This window comes from Octopus sinensis, linkage group LG3 (genome assembly GCF_006345805.1).
Source record: "Octopus sinensis linkage group LG3, ASM634580v1, whole genome shotgun sequence".
Lineage (NCBI taxonomy): Eukaryota > Metazoa > Mollusca > Cephalopoda > Octopoda > Octopodidae > Octopus > Octopus sinensis.
This window is the reverse complement of record NC_042999.1, coordinates 156,419,848-156,435,854: the sequence shown is the minus strand read 5'-3', so window position 1 is coordinate 156,435,854 and position 16,007 is coordinate 156,419,848. Positions and strand designations below refer to the sequence as shown.

General features: G+C 36.5%; 1 protein-coding gene across 1 annotated transcript; it reads left to right on the top strand.

Moving 5' to 3' along the window:
• Positions 1-3,544: 3,544 nt before the first annotated feature.
• LOC115209801 (sulfotransferase 1A2-like) lies at positions 3,545-13,666 on the top strand. Its single transcript, XM_029778350.2, has 5 exons — positions 3,545-4,106; positions 8,513-8,830; positions 9,071-9,168; positions 11,405-11,582; positions 13,481-13,666. Exons 1-5 carry the CDS (start codon positions 3,908-3,910, stop codon positions 13,588-13,590), a joined length of 903 nt encoding a protein of 300 aa, XP_029634210.1. The 5' UTR covers positions 3,545-3,907; the 3' UTR covers positions 13,591-13,666.
• Positions 13,667-16,007: the final 2,341 nt, after the last annotated feature.

The following is a 16,007-nucleotide window of genomic DNA, read 5'->3' as shown; positions in this document are numbered from 1 at the left end:
GTAATGCCCCTGACCCACTTCCCATAGCAGTAGAGCAACGAAACTTGGCACAGTTATTAGTCTTTTTCTACATAGGAACCATTCAGAATTACGCATTTCTCCCATCGTTTGATGCAGCTCTGGAGACCGTTTTTGTGGAAGACCCCACCTTGGTCTCCAACCACGACGTGACTTCAGAAATCAAGGCTGCATCATCTGGGAAACGCTTTCCTTTCAAAAACAACTTCATGGCTGGGAAGAGATGAAAATCAGAGGGTGCAAGGTCAAGAGAGTAGGAGGGATGGGGGAAGATTTCATAGCCGCATGCCTGTGCTTCTGATCTGGCGACACGCGAGTTGTGGACCGGAGCGTTGTCCTGCAGGAGGAGGATGCCTTTGCTGATCTTGCCCCGCCTCTTGAATTGATAGCTTCTCTTAATTTCCTCAAAAGTGAAGCATAATAGGCTCCTATAATTGTGGTACCCTTTGCCAGGAAATCTGTCATCACTAGTCCGTCCTGGTCCCAGAAGACTGTGAGCATGACCTTGCCAGCGGAGGGCAGCACCCTTGCCTTCTTGGAGGAGGTGAGTCACGGTGCTTCCACTGCATTGACTGTGCTTTGGTCTCTGGATCATAGTGATGGACCCAGGTTTCATCCTGTGTAATCAGTCTTTTGAAAAATTTTGACTCATCTTCTTGGCATATCTCCAAATTCATCCTCGAGCACTTGACGCGTTCTTGCTTCTGGAAAGGTGTGAGCAACCTGGGAATCCATCTGGCAGACACCTTTTGCATATGCAAATGGTCATGAATGTTAGTTTTCACAGACCCGGTACTAATCTTGACCTCATGGGCTATTTGGCGAATAGTTATGCGTCGATCTTCCAAAATGGCAGCCTCAACTTGACGGACAGATGCCTCATCAATGGCAGAATGGGGGCGACCAGATCTGGGAGCTGTTTCCACAGAGTTCCGACCATGTTTGAATTCACGATTCCAGCATTTTACAAGGTCATATGATGGGGCATCATCACCACAAGTTACTTTCATTTCATCAAAAGTCTCCCGTGGTGTGCGTCCTTTCAAATACAAAACCGGATCACGGCTCGATACTCAACAGGCTCCATTTCACACTTGACTCAGTTCAAACACCTGTAAATCAGAAACGACAATCAATTCAGAGCTGTAATTTGCCACTTATAGAGATATAAATAATTGCACATGCAAAATTTCAGCTAGATCACACAACTGCAAGTGGGTCAGGGGCATTACTTATTGAACGTCCCTCGTATTTATGTGATGTCCATCCGTATTGTCTTTAGACAATTCTCGATTTTTTTCTCTTTCACTCTTTGAATGGTTTTCATCGTCGTATTATACGTTTTGTAAATAATCCTTCTTTTATCTACTTCCTCTGTCTTTCTGACGTCTGGTATTACTGTCACTTCATTACCTTCCTTTTTCAAACATGCTGCATATTTTTCTAGGTTGCTTTTTTTCAGTGTTAATTTTTTTCTGTTTTTTGCCCGCAACTTCTGCGAACTTCTTCGCTGGGGCTTCTTCTGTTTTCGGCGTCACCGCCGGTGAGTTTTCTTCACCTGATACAGGTGAATAGGAGATAGGAGGATCCATCTCCGGATGTGGCTTAACAAGCCTTCAAAAAAATCTGGCTTCGCAAGCCTTTTGTGTGTATTTTTAAATAGTTCCACAATAATTGTTTCACAATAATAATTCCCCCGCGGGGCTGGGAATTTTAATACGTAGCCTTCGCGCGAAGGATAATAACAGTCTTACACAGAAGACACAATATATAAAACAAAGTAACAGTAATTAAATTAACAAACCGGTAATAAATAGCAATCGACAAAACAGATTAGCAATCAATGAAAAATGGAAATGTTAGCTCTTCTTTTTTCTCTACATTGTATACTTTATAGACAGTAGTCTTTTCTTTGATTTAATTTTTTATTATCCATCTGGATTTCTGCACGCTAATTTTATTTTTAATTTAATTCCCATTCATGTGAAACCACTTATTCAAGTTCAAATCATTGATGCAATTTTATACCAATTGCTATTTTTACTTATATTATACTTTAGTTTGATTTTAATTATTACTTACTACATATAATTCAATTGTTATTATTATTTTTATTGTTAAAGTGAAAGCATCTGACATAAAATAGAGAAATATTTTTGTTTCACTTTTAACACGTAATACTGAAATAGTGGGGAAGATATGATATTGCTATGGGCTCGCTCTAGGCAAGAAGTTGAACACTACCCGGACCCTAAGTGAGGCATATGTAAAATTTGAATGAAATTGGTTGTGTAGTTCTCAAGTTTTAGGGAAACACACAGACAGCCAGACAGACAGACACACATTCTCAGTTTTATATGTATAAAGATATATAATATATATAATATATATATATATATAATCTCTTGAGCACCACCAGCTCAAATATTTTTTCCTCTGTCTTCCCTTCTTGGGATCTTTCCTTCTCCTTGTTTCCGACGAAGAGCTCCGCTCGAAACCTTAAACCCTCCTTCCCTTCTTCCTGAGCGTCAATAATACTTTAATTAATTGTTCCACGTCCTGCGTTGCTGTGTTTTTTTTCTCTTTTTTTCTGTGTTTTCTTGTTTGGATTAACTTTTTATATATATATATATATATATATATATATATATATATATATATATATATATATATATATATATATATATATATATCAAGACAGACGGAGAAGAGAAGATATATAGTGGAGACGCAATGGCCTAGTGGTTAGGGCAGCGGACTCGCGGTCGTAGGATCGCGGTTTCGATTCCCAGACCGGGCGTTGTGAGTGTTTATTGAGCGAAAACACCTAAAAGCTCCACGAGGCTCCAGCAGGGGGTGGTGATCCCTGCTGTACTCTTTCTCCCACTCTTTCTTCTGTTGGCCTGCTCGCTTAGCCAGCGGGGTGGCGTCATTCGAAGGCTAAAACAATGCGAACGCATTGTGACCAGCGATGTGTAACTACATCTGATGGACTGGTCGGTCACGTGATATATATATATATATAATATATATATATATATATATATATATATATATATATATATATATATATATATCATCACCATATAAATATATATATATATATAAATGAAAGAATGGTGTCGAACGAAGATGTTAACAAAATTCCTTTCTTTCATTTATTCATATACAACACACAAATTTCTACCTTTGACAGGTCGCTTCAACCGTGTTTCTGACGTGAATTTGCTACCCAGGTTTCGGTTAAACGAAGTTTCCATGCTGACAATAAACATAGGATAATTCATTCACCTACTAATATATATATATATATATATATATTATATAACTAATTTCAACGGATTTGTGTAGCGACGTATTCACATTTACATTGTATAAACAGAAATGTGTGTGCGTGTGCTCGCTCGTCAGTTTGTTGATGGTATAGGACATAATCAGTAAGAACTAGTGTGTGTATGTGTGCGTGCGTGTGTGTGCGGACATATGTATCTGTGCATGCAGATGTATGCAGGCATGTCAGTATGCATGCATGTATATTCCGAAATTTTCTCTTCGTTTACAGCATATCACACACGTTGAAATACACATGTGCACACTTATATAAACAAGTGGACAACTTTAAGGCGTATCTATTGTGACTTTGTGAAAATACACAAGAATACAGATAACGTTTCGTAACACTTTTATAAGCGACCTAAATTCTTAACTAAACACATACAAACGAGACTACTACGGCAGATGAAATTGCATGTGTGCACATAGAGTGAGTCCATTTCGTTTAGTCAAATTTGAACCGTGTGTGTACGTATGTATATATCCTTATACTGAAAAGTTTTATTATTCGTTCGTGTATATGATAGTAAAATCGTAATTATCCACAAATAAAATCATGGAGAGCGAGATGATCAAAAGAGAAGTTGAAAACTCTCTAACAAAAATCTACGACAGAGATGGACATAGCTTTTCTCTCTACCTCTATAAAGGGATTCCACTGCCAGCCTTACCAGCAGTTCCCTCTGTTTTGGCAAATATCTCCTCTCTACCACTTCGAGCTGATGACATTGTCATTTCTGCATATCCAACCGCGGGTGAGTGGCTTTACTGATATTTTTCCTAATCTTTCTTTCTATTTGCTTCATCCAATGGACTGTGGTTACGTAGGGGCACCAACTTGAAATTTTTGAGTGGCAAAAATCGACCCCAGAACTTCTTTTTTAAAAATTTATCACTTATTCTATTGGTCACATTTGCTTAGCCGGTAGGTTACGAGGATGTATGCAAACTAACACCGGTTGACAAACGGTGTCAGGTGGGACAAATGCAAAGACACACCTACACACACTTATACTCATACACTCACAATTACACACCCCACTCTTAACGTAACACTAAATAACTATACGTGAGGGTGTGTGTGTCTGAAGGCGCATGGCTCAGTGGTTAGAGCGTCGAGCGAGGTTATGAGTTCGAATTCCAGACGGGCTCCGTGTTGTGTTCTTGAGCAAGACACTTTATTTCGCGTTGCTCCAGTTCGCTCAGCTGTAGAAATGAGTTGCGACGTCACAGGTGCGAAGTGGTATCGGCCTTTGCCTTTTCCTTGGTGGCGCGGAGAGGGGAGGCCGGTATGCATGGGTGACTGCTGGTCTTCCGTAAACAACCTTGCCCGGACTTGTGCCTGGGAGGGTAACTTTCTAGGTGCAATCCCATGGTCAGTCATGACCGAAGGGGTTTCAGCATATATATATATATATATATAATCAAAGCAACCTATATATATATATATATATATATATATATATATATAGGTTGGTGGTTTTGTGTGGCTATTCCAGTTATAATTTTAGCTCTTATTTCTAGCAATTGTAAGTGCTATTTTGCACTCTCATTTATGTATTCTACCTTTCTGGTTTTTACTTACTTTATATTATAACGTATTTAATGTACTATGATATTAATTTATCGTTATACTATCTTAATCTATGTATGTGTGTGTATATATATGTATATATGTATGTATGCATGTACATATACAGTGTATATATATATGTGTGTGTGTGTGTGTGTGTGTGTGTGTACTAGCAGTATAACCCGGCTTTGCCCGGGATTAAGTTAGGATTATTAAGCTAATCAAGTTCTTTATTTCAAATTATACTAAGTAACAGCGACGTCAAATTTGGGCGAAATGTGTTGAAATTGGTTCATATATATATATATATACACTATATATATATATATATATAATTATTTATAATTCTCTCTCTAAGGGTAACTACGGCAGCGGTACAGGATATTAATAGTTATCGCCAAGCTAACATGGCAGTCCAGAAAAATAGGACGAATGCTGCCGTTGATTAGCTGCAAGAGTCCATCGCCTCTAGCTAGCTATGTGACACACAAACCTGTGTCCATTATAACCTTCGAACAGGGGAGGTCAGCAGCTTCCCCTTGCTGGTCTGGCATCCACAGACTAGTTTCGAGGTGTTTGCCTCGTATCAATGTGGAGTAGCCGAACCCAGCAGGCGTCGCTGCTGACCTCCCCTGTTCGAAGGTTATAATGGACACAGATTCGTGTGTCACATAGCTAGCTAGAGGCGATGGCCTCTTGGAGGTAATCAACGGTAGCATTCGTCCTATTTTTCAGGACTTCCATGTTAGCTTGGCGATAGCTATTAATATTTATACATATATATATATATATATGTGTGTGTGTGTGTGTTGTGTGTGTGTGTGTGTGTGTGTGTGTGTGTGTGTATGGGCAACAGACATACACACACGTACGTACGCCAATTGCATATATGTTTTTTGTACGTATACATGTTCGTGTGTGTGTGTGTATATATATATATATATATACAAATTGAGATAGGGGTTGCAAATACAACCCTCCATGGGATAACATATTTCCAATATACTGTTAGTGAAGTACCAATGACTGCGATGCAATCAATTCATTTACTGTATTATATAGGCAAAGGTAAAATGATTTACCACAAATTACTAATACAAGATAAGAAAATGGAGAAATAGATCTAAATCAAATTACCAGATAATACTCAATCACATACTTTATTAAACCACCACATAAGAGACTGTAGGGTTAAATATAAAAAGCAGAACAAATCAGTGTACATAAAGGAATGTACATAAAAAAGTGTACATAAAAGAGTAATGTTGTATAATAAGTAGAATATATATAAAAGAGAATATAAATATAAGTAAATATAAATATAAGTATAGATTACATCTTACAGCTGTTTCGGCCATGTAGATAAGTATGTCTCATTTTACCAATATTAGCCTTTTATGGTAGGTCAATATATAGATATAAATGGGACATTTACAAAAGTATCATAAGGCCTCTTCGGAGATTATGTAATATAAATCAGTCTACATATATACCCACATGGGTGTGGGTACATACCCATAATACAACATATACATATGAGTGCATATACTCACACTCATACATATAAAAATATACATATACATAATGATATAAATAAATAATATAAATTAGTAAACATATATATGTGTTCCACATTCAATGTCTCAGTTTTTCGACTTAATATTGTGATAATAAACATACACACACACACACACACACATATATATATATATATATATATATATATATATATAGAACACACACACATATATATATATATAATATATATATATATATATATATATATATATATATATATATATATAGAGAGAGAGAGAGAGAGAGAGAGAGAGAGAGAGAATACATGTATGCAGGCATGTCTGTATGCATACATGTATATTCCGAAATTTTCTCTTCAGTTACAGCGCCCCTTGTGATTTACCCATTCAAAAACAAAACATCTCGAAAATTGAATCACTAAATTCTCAAATTTTTACTTCAGATCTTTTTGGGATATGTTGAATGCTACAGTAAAGTCATAAACAGACTCAAAACTTCAACATCGTCGCACAGGACAGATACTCTTTTAGCCTAGACATCGCTTCTAAATGCGCTTCTGTACCTGTTTTTCCACATCATCTCGTCTACTAAACTCTATTACTTGGATTACAGATGCTCAAACATCTATGAACTATTGACCATCATTGTAAGCAATAAAGATTTTAGCTTGGTGAAACCATATACAAATTTCGAGACAACCGCGTTCAGGATCAAGTTAATAATAATACTGTTTACTGGAACTGCACTAAACTACATTTTGTACCTATTTCCTCTATCCATTTGTTCAAATCTTTAGGAATTATTATTATTATTATTTATTATTATTATTATTATTATTATTATTATTATTATTATTATTATTATTCAGTAGTTTTATTTTTATAGCGTGCTTTCACTTCGCAACCGAGCGCAGCTCTGTGTGCCTTGGGTATGTGCTGTGATTTGTTGTGATGCTCTGATGGTTATTGTATGGAAAGCGTTCTGCGTAGGATGTGTGCAGTGCCTAGTAGTGCAATTTTCTGTATGTTATATGTGTTTGTAAGTCCTGGTGTTTTTGTTATGTATTTGTCTGAATATTTTTTTATCATTCCTAATGCACCTACTATGATAGGAATTGTTTCTGTTTTTAGATTCCACATTCTGGTTACCTCTATTTCCAGGTCTTTGTATTTTGAAAGTTTCTCCATTTCTTTTAGAGACACGTTGTCATCTGCTGGTATTGATACATCAATTAGAATGCATTTTTTTTCTTCATGATCTCTGACAACTATATCTGGTCTGTTGGCCTTAATTTCTCTATCTGTGTGTATCGGCATATCCCAGAGTATGGTTGCTTTCTCGTTTTCTGTGACCTTTTCTGGTGTATGCCTATACCATCTTTTTTCTGTTGTTATTCCATAATGTTGGCATAGCTTCCAGTGTATGTAGGTCCCAACTCTGTCATGTCTGTGGATATATTCCTTCTTAGCCAGGACTGGGCAGCCAGAGATAATATGATTTATTGTTTCTTGTCCATCTCCACTTATTCTGCAGTTACTTGTTATATTTCTTTTCATTACATGTTTTTGGTAATTTCTGGTGGGGAGGCTTTGGTCTTGTGCTGCAATTAAAAATCCTTCTGTCTCTGCTTTCAGTCCTGAGCTTCTCAACCATTGCTGGGATTTTTCCTTGTCTATTTCTTTTGCATTTAGTTTAGTCCAGTATTTACCATGAAGGGGCTTTTCTTGCCATCGTTTTATCATGGGTCTTTGCTGTTCTAGTTTTAGTTTGGATTTCATTTGTTTTATAGCCTTTGTTGTTTCTTCATCTTCTTCTTCTTCTTCTTCATATTTGTTGGGTGGTATGATTTCTTGTTTGTATTTGTCAGCTTCCTTAAATACTGAGAACAGTTTATTATTATTATTATTATTATTATTATTATTATTTTATTATTATTATTATTATTATCATTATTATGTCGAGAATAGCATAATCATATATTTTATCTTTAGTTGTTTCAGTCATTAGTCTGCGGTCATATAATTACGTTGTATTAAATTTTAATAACAGGAACCCACTGGATCTGGGAGGTAACGAGTATGATCGTCAATGGAAAAGCTGAAAGAATTCCCAGTATTAAAGAAGAAAATATGATAGACTTCATGCTTAAAGATCAACTGGATTCAAAACCATCTCCAAGGGTGCTCAACACACACTTACACCCTACCTTTCTGCCTGAAGCATTACTTAAGAATAACAAAATCATTTTCATCGCGCGTAACCCTAAGTCTGTGGTAGTTTCTTATTACAGACATATGTGGAGTATCGAAATTATTCAGTATGATGGCAACTTCCACAGTTTCTTTGAGCTCTTCATGGACGGAAACGGTAAGTCATGTTTAAGTCAGGGAATTGTCAGGTAAATGTTGTAACCCGTTGGGCCGTAGAAGAAACAATGAAAGTGTTATTGGGCAAAGGAAAGATTTCGAGATAAAAAAAAAAACTTAGACACTTTCACAAAGTAAATGATTTTTATAGGGTAGTTAAAAATTCTTCAATTTCAAACGAATGGACAGTCCCACAACGTATACATTAATTGTGAACAAATTTCGTTTTCTGGCGTTACAGTCCCGAGGGGTGATTATTTTGAATACACAAGACAGTGGTGGCCAATACTCAAAGACAACCCCAATGCTCTCGTAATAACATATGAAGAGGCTTCGAAGGTAGGTGTTCCATAGCTATCTTTTTTTTTTTCTTCTACTTCTTACCACTGTCTCATTCTTCTCTTTATTATTTTTTTCGGATCTTTTCGGTTTGAACGGCAGTTTTTTCTAGGGGTGTCATATGAAATTGTCACCCATAATTATGACCTTAGTATCGATCTATTGCATGTGAACCTCTTTTAGGGTTGGGGTTAGTTAGGGTTAGGGTTAGGGTTACGGTTGGGGGAATGGTATCTTTTCTCCTTCACAAATGTAAATAAACCCAATCTGTTTCTTAAACGAGGGACGTATTCATACGGTACAGAATGTTTTTACCTCAATGGACGTCAGTGATTGGTTGAAATTGCAGAAATTGAAGAAAAAAACAACAAATATCTTACAAACTATAGAATTTTCTCAATAAAGCCAAGAGAAATAGATGTTTTATAAACACATTCTACCAGTATACGAAGTTTAAAATTTTTTAGTTACCTAGAAATTATGTTAAAAACTGCCGTTCAAACCGAAAAGATCCTTTTTTTCTCTTTACTTTCATATATCATTCCTTTTTCACTAGTATAAAGGGTTTGTGCAACATTGCTTTCTTTCGGCTAATTACAGCGATTTTTATGACTAATGTTATTGTGTATGGAGTTTGAGTCTAATCGGCCAAGCCGTTAGACGGTCGAATGACAAGAAGTCTAAATATTCCATACCAAGCCTAGTTGAGAATCTCACTTAGTTCGTGTTTTTTTTTTTTAGTTAATTTTTGTTTATTTTCAGATCATTAAAACGGAATGTCAAGTTAAGAAAAACGTGCATTTTCGACACCTTTTTGCTTTTAATCAGGGTTCTAGGGCCGAAAAAGCTGTTCGAGACATTTGTGCAGTGTATGGAGAGGGTGCCATAGCTGAAAGAACCGCTCCTGATTGGTATACCAAGTCCAAAAACGGAAATTTTGATCTCAAAGACGCACCTCGTTCTGGCCGTTCAGTTGAGTTCGACGAAGACTATTAAACCAACTTTTGCACGAAAATTCTCATCAAACGGCAAGGGAACTGGCAGAGATAATGGAATGCTCCCACACTGCTATAGAGCAGCATCTTTACTCGATGGGAAAGGTTCAGAAGTATGGAGCATGGGTTCCGCATGCTTTAGGTGACAACAACAAAAACCAACGAGCCACAATCTCCGCTGGTTTGCTTGCTCGTCACCGCTCAAGTCATGGACACAAGCCACGATTTCTTTACCGAATCGTTACTGGCGACGAAAAATGGTGCCTGTATGATCTGCGTAAGGAATGGCTTAGCCCCGGTAAACAAGCGACACCGCGCACGAAACAAGATCTTCATCCGCGTAAAACGATGTTGTGTGTATGGTGGGACTGGGAAGAGATTATCCATTACGAATTGCTTGAACGGAACCAAACGGTCAACGCGGAACTCTATGTTCAACAGATGGAACGACTCAACACGGTTATTCAAGAGAAAAGACCTAATCGGCAGCATGGAGTTCTTCTGCTGCACGACCACGCCCGCCCTCATATCGCCAATATGACCAAGAAAGCCATTCAAAACCATGGCTAGGAAGTGCTGCCTACCCGCTGTACTCTCCTGATTTGGCACCAACGGATTTCCTCCTCTTTCGATCTCTTTCAAATGCTATGTGCGGAGTTTCGTTGAGAGCTTGGTTGGATCAATTTTTCAAGTCAAAATCGAATGATTTCTACGAACGAGGTATTGAAAATCTTGTTGAACGTTTGGAAGAAGTTGTAAACAACAAGGGTAAATACATAATTGATTAATTAGTTGTTATTTTAGAAGCAATTTATCTTTTACGATTTCTGCTTTTAAGAATTAGTATTTAAAAAATTTTAATTTTAAAAAACGGCGAGAACTTAGTTGCCGACCCAATAGTAGTAACATTTTCATCAAATAACGCCCAGCGGTTTAAACAAGGAAATGATACATTCGGATGATATGATCTTATATAATCTATACCTGAAAAAACGACAGAATGGTCACGAGTGGAACTCTTTTGATCATAGGTCTGTTTAATGAAGGATGACGTTGAGCTTAACGACCACAACAGGAACAATTAAGTAAAGGGTAATTTAATGAAAAAGTATAAAGAATTAACAAAGCAAGATATCAAGCCAGCCCTCTGTGTAACAAATATTGGATGATTAAATGTATGACAAGAAGGAAGAGAAAGTGAAAGTTTAAAGTTTAATATGTCTGTATTCTCTTCTGAACAGGATCTTGTTAAAATCGTATCATTGATTGCAAAATTTCTAGGCAAGGAAATTGATGAGCAACTGATTAAAGATATTGCAGATATGTGCACATTTGACAGAATGAAAAAGGAGAAAATATCTGTTAAAGAAGATGTTTTGAAAATAAATTTCAAAGATAACAGTGGATTTTTTCGTTCAGGTGAGAACTTCAGTTTCAAGATACAGATGTGTGTGTATGTATGTGCATGTGTATGTACATGTATGTGCGCGTGTGTGTTTTTATGAACATATATGTGTATGCGTGTGTATACACGTGCGTATGGCATTTAATATCTCTTTATTCGTCTTTTTTGCTCAAATAAGTGCCAAACTTTAGATCTTGGATGCATCAACATTGTTGTGTGATCACCTTGTGCATAAAATGAGTGCTTGCGATGTGAAGTCCACGTTCATCGCAAAGCTCCAGCAGCATGAGGCCATTGCTATTCATTTTCCCTGTACCAAAACGTCCTAGAGAGTTCCATGTTTGCCAATCTGTTCCAACCCTGGCATTGAAAGCCTCCAGTTGAATGACTTTATCAGAATTGGGGTCCATCCAATCTATATCACTATCCCAGACAATTTCGCCTGTATATATACTTTCTTTCCTTTTTCTAGTACCCTTCCGTCCCCTTAAATCTAATTTAATCTAATTTTTCCTCTACCGGTCTCATACTATCTATATCTCTCCCATTTACTTTCTCTTGATAAAAAAAAAAATTATCTTTTTTCTTTCTTTCTTTTCTACAGTTTGTGCGTGTGTGTGTGTGTGTACACATTATTTGTTATGAATATTTAATAATAAGGACAATCGTAGCGTGCCTCATTCCCTAACTGAATCGGGAAAATAACAACTTGACAGTCCAAACTCAAGATCATTAACAAGACACCACCTTATGTATAAATCTACTGTTGTGACCCAGACTGCAAAACTGATGCAGTACAATATGATGGACAGCATCCCACTCATAAAGAACAGTCGCAGAGTTATACCAATTCTATCTTCTGTTTACTTAATCGATTATATATATATATACATATATATAGCTGAGATTTACAGAAAAACAAAAGACCAAGACAGGTGTATTAGTTTAACGCTCGGGAAGGTGAGAAAATCTTTGACGTTTCGAGCCTACGTAGGAACCAATTCTTTGTGCTTCTTCTTTGCTATCTCTTCAGCCTGAATATCTATCATTTCCTCTTGTTCCCCGGTCCCGACAGGCAACTCGGTTGGATCAACTGAGAGTAGGTTGACGATGTAGACACTCCATGTCACGTCCGAGAAGTAATGCATCAAAAGAGGCTCTCCTCTCTCACTCAATCACTCTCTCAATACCTTCCTCTTTCTACAGGTTACCTTTGACGTTATATCCTATAACGTTTTTTTTTTTTTAAATTAATAGCGTTCAGTTAATCACTATATATATCCATCATATTCTGTTAAAATGTCTTATTGACGAGTTTCATTTCTTCATTTTCCTGAAGAGAAGATTACATTGTTTTTCACCGTTTTATTCCTTTGAAATTATACCAGTGATATCTTCGAAACATGTGTCGGAAGTAAAAGAATTGAATAAAACCTGCGTTAAACTCCATTATATATATTATATATATATATATATATATATATATATATATACATATATATATATATATATATATATGTATGTATGTTTGTATGTATGTATGTATGTATGTATATTTACACACACATATACGCATACACATTTTCTCTTTCGTTTTAGTTCACTTTTCCATGTTTGCCCTTTCTGATACTAGCCCTTGGTTCCTTTTCCGAGTAAAGAATAACATAAATAATAACGAATGAGTGGAAACTGAACCGGTAAATGTGTTAGATGTTAAGGACTAAAACGAAAGGAAAAAAGGGAGTGTGTGCGTGTGTGTATGGGTGGGGGGGGACACATCCTGAAATAAGGCATCCGTCATTATATATGCATATTCTAGCAAACACCCCCGACGACAACAGTAACAATGAAAACAGAAAAGATACAACTAAATTCTTCGATGGTTACCTACTATTCTTCTTTCTCTTTTCAGGAAAAGTTTCTACGTGGAAAGAATGGATGACAGTCGCTCAAAATGAAAGGATGGACGCTCGAATTCAGAAGGAACTCCTCGAGCAGGGAATAAACTTGAATATATTTTAAATCGATGGTAGATTCTATACATGGTTTATTTGACTATTAATTTCTCAAATGCTAGGAATATAGCAAAAAAAAAAAAGAATATATTGATATACGTGTGTGTTGACTTATATATGTACGTAATATATTGAAAGTTTTCGCTTTCGCGATACTTTGTGAAGTAAATAAATAATCGTTAATTGTTTTTATATCGTAAATAGTATTAAGTCATGTGTGATTATATTTATTTAGGCGTGTATTTGTTTCTGGCTTTTTAATTTATATCTTAAGTATCTCTCTCACACCGTCTCCGATGAAGGGATGTAATAAATATCCTGAAAACAGCTGTAAGATCTATCTGTAAATGTTCTAAAATCTGCTCAGCCTTGGTTTTATTATCCCATTACGAAAAATAAATTATATATATATACATATAATATAAAAATATAAATATATGCCTATATATATACACGCATATATGTACATAACTAATATATATATATATATATATATATATATATATATATATATATATATATATATATATATATATATGCATATATGGGTACAGGACATAAAAAAAAACGTTGAACACAATGAGAAACGAAAACATAAAAACAAAAACATGGAAACGAACTTTTTTCAAACAACGAAAAAACAGAGTACAAGACATACAACACAAGGAATATTCCCCTTCTTCAGTTGTCCCTGCTTCGACTACTCCGTGTTCCGAGGGTAAGGACAAGACACGACTTCGTTGAAACAGTCCTTCCCGCAAAGCAAATTAAATAAAATTTGGGTTTTTTGCGTCGGGGTAAAAGTGGTAACAAGGACAGGACAGTAAGAACAAAACAAGACAGTAAAAACAGTAAAAGACAGAACAAAGAGAATAACACAGTAAAAATAACGGTGAGGGTTGTTAAGCCAAGACGATGGAGAAATTATTCTGAACGCTTAAGGAGACAGCTTATGAGGAGGAGGAGTAAGAGAGAGGGAACGGTGTAAGGGAAAGGAGAAGAATAGGGAAGGGTGGGAGAGAAAACCAGAAAGGATGAAGAACAAGAGAGGGACAGAGATAGACAGAGTGAAATAGTAAAGGTGAAGAGTGCGCATCATAATTATTAAGATAAAACTTACTTGGAAAAGGTTGCGTTGCGTTCAATCATATAATAATATAAATATATGCATATATACATACATTTATGTGACGGAGGGATGGAGTGAAGGATGGGGAGGGGAGATGGTGGTGGTGGTGGGGTGAGGAGGAGAAGAAGAAGGAGGAGGAAGAGAAGGGAGGAGGAAATGACATGGGATAAGGTGGAAACGAGAGACGAGCTAGGATGCGGTCAGTGATGATATTGACAGCCGGAAGAGCGGGCACGGAAGTCTTTGAAAGATCTAGGAGCTACTTCTTTTATCGTTTATTTGTTTCGGTGATTAAACTGTGGCCACACTGGAGCACCACTTTCAAGAATTTTTAGTCGAATGAATTGACCCAGTACTTATGCTTTTATTGGTAAAGCCTGGTACTAATTCTACTGGTACTAATTCTACCGGTATATTTTGCCGAACTGCTAAGTTACGCGGACATAACCACACCAACACCAGTTGTCAAGCGGTGGTGAGGAACAAACATAAATGGAGCAAGGTACGCTTGCGCATACACACATATATATATAAACGACGGGATTCTTTTCAGTTTCCGTCTACCAGATCCACTCACTAGGCCATGATCGACCCGAGGCTATAGTAGAAAACATTTACTCAAGGTGCTATACAGTGAGACTGGCCCTGGAATTGTGTGGCTGGAGGCAGACTTTTTAACCATACAGCCACAAGTGTGTGTATGTGCGTGCGTGCATGCGCGTGTGTATATACGCGCACGCACACACACATACACACACAATTTCTAACGCACGGTTTAAGGGTTAATATAGAACTTTGACAAAGCTGTAAACAAAATAAATTTTTTATTTCTTTTGTTTATTTATTCATTAATTTGTATTTTAAAATTTATTCGTGTACTAATTTCGTTGCATTCTCGTTTTATCAGCAAGTTATCTTATAGATAACTATATCCTACCGTCGCTACGCACTTAACTTCTTTTAATAGTATACTGTTAAATAGTGGCAGACTCATTAGTTATGGTGACAACACTATACCTATCTATCTTTCACACACACATACACTCACACTCACACTCACTCTCTCACTGAATTTCTCTCTCAACAACGACATTCTGTCATTGCAATGAAAGTTTTGTTTTTTTAAGTGTGTATTGCATTGTCTTTATGTTGAAAGACATACACATACACAGACACACACATATACACACACAGTAATACATACACACACACAGTAATACATACACACGCACATACAAATAACTAAAAATATAACTGCCTATACTGGTATATAGTGAAGGGCTTTGTTTTTGTTT

Excerpts from the sequence above, each read along its gene's own strand:
- LOC115209801 (XM_029778350.2), top strand. The coding sequence starts at position 3,908 with ATGGAGAGCGAGATGATCAAAAGAGAAGTTGAAAACTCTCTAACAAAA. Across the intron at positions 9,169-11,404 it reads CATATGAAGAGGCTTCGAAG|GATCTTGTTAAAATCGTATC; the intron begins GTAGGTGTTCCA and ends TCTTCTGAACAG. Across the intron at positions 11,583-13,480 it reads CAGTGGATTTTTTCGTTCAG|GAAAAGTTTCTACGTGGAAA; the intron begins GTGAGAACTTCA and ends TTCTCTTTTCAG.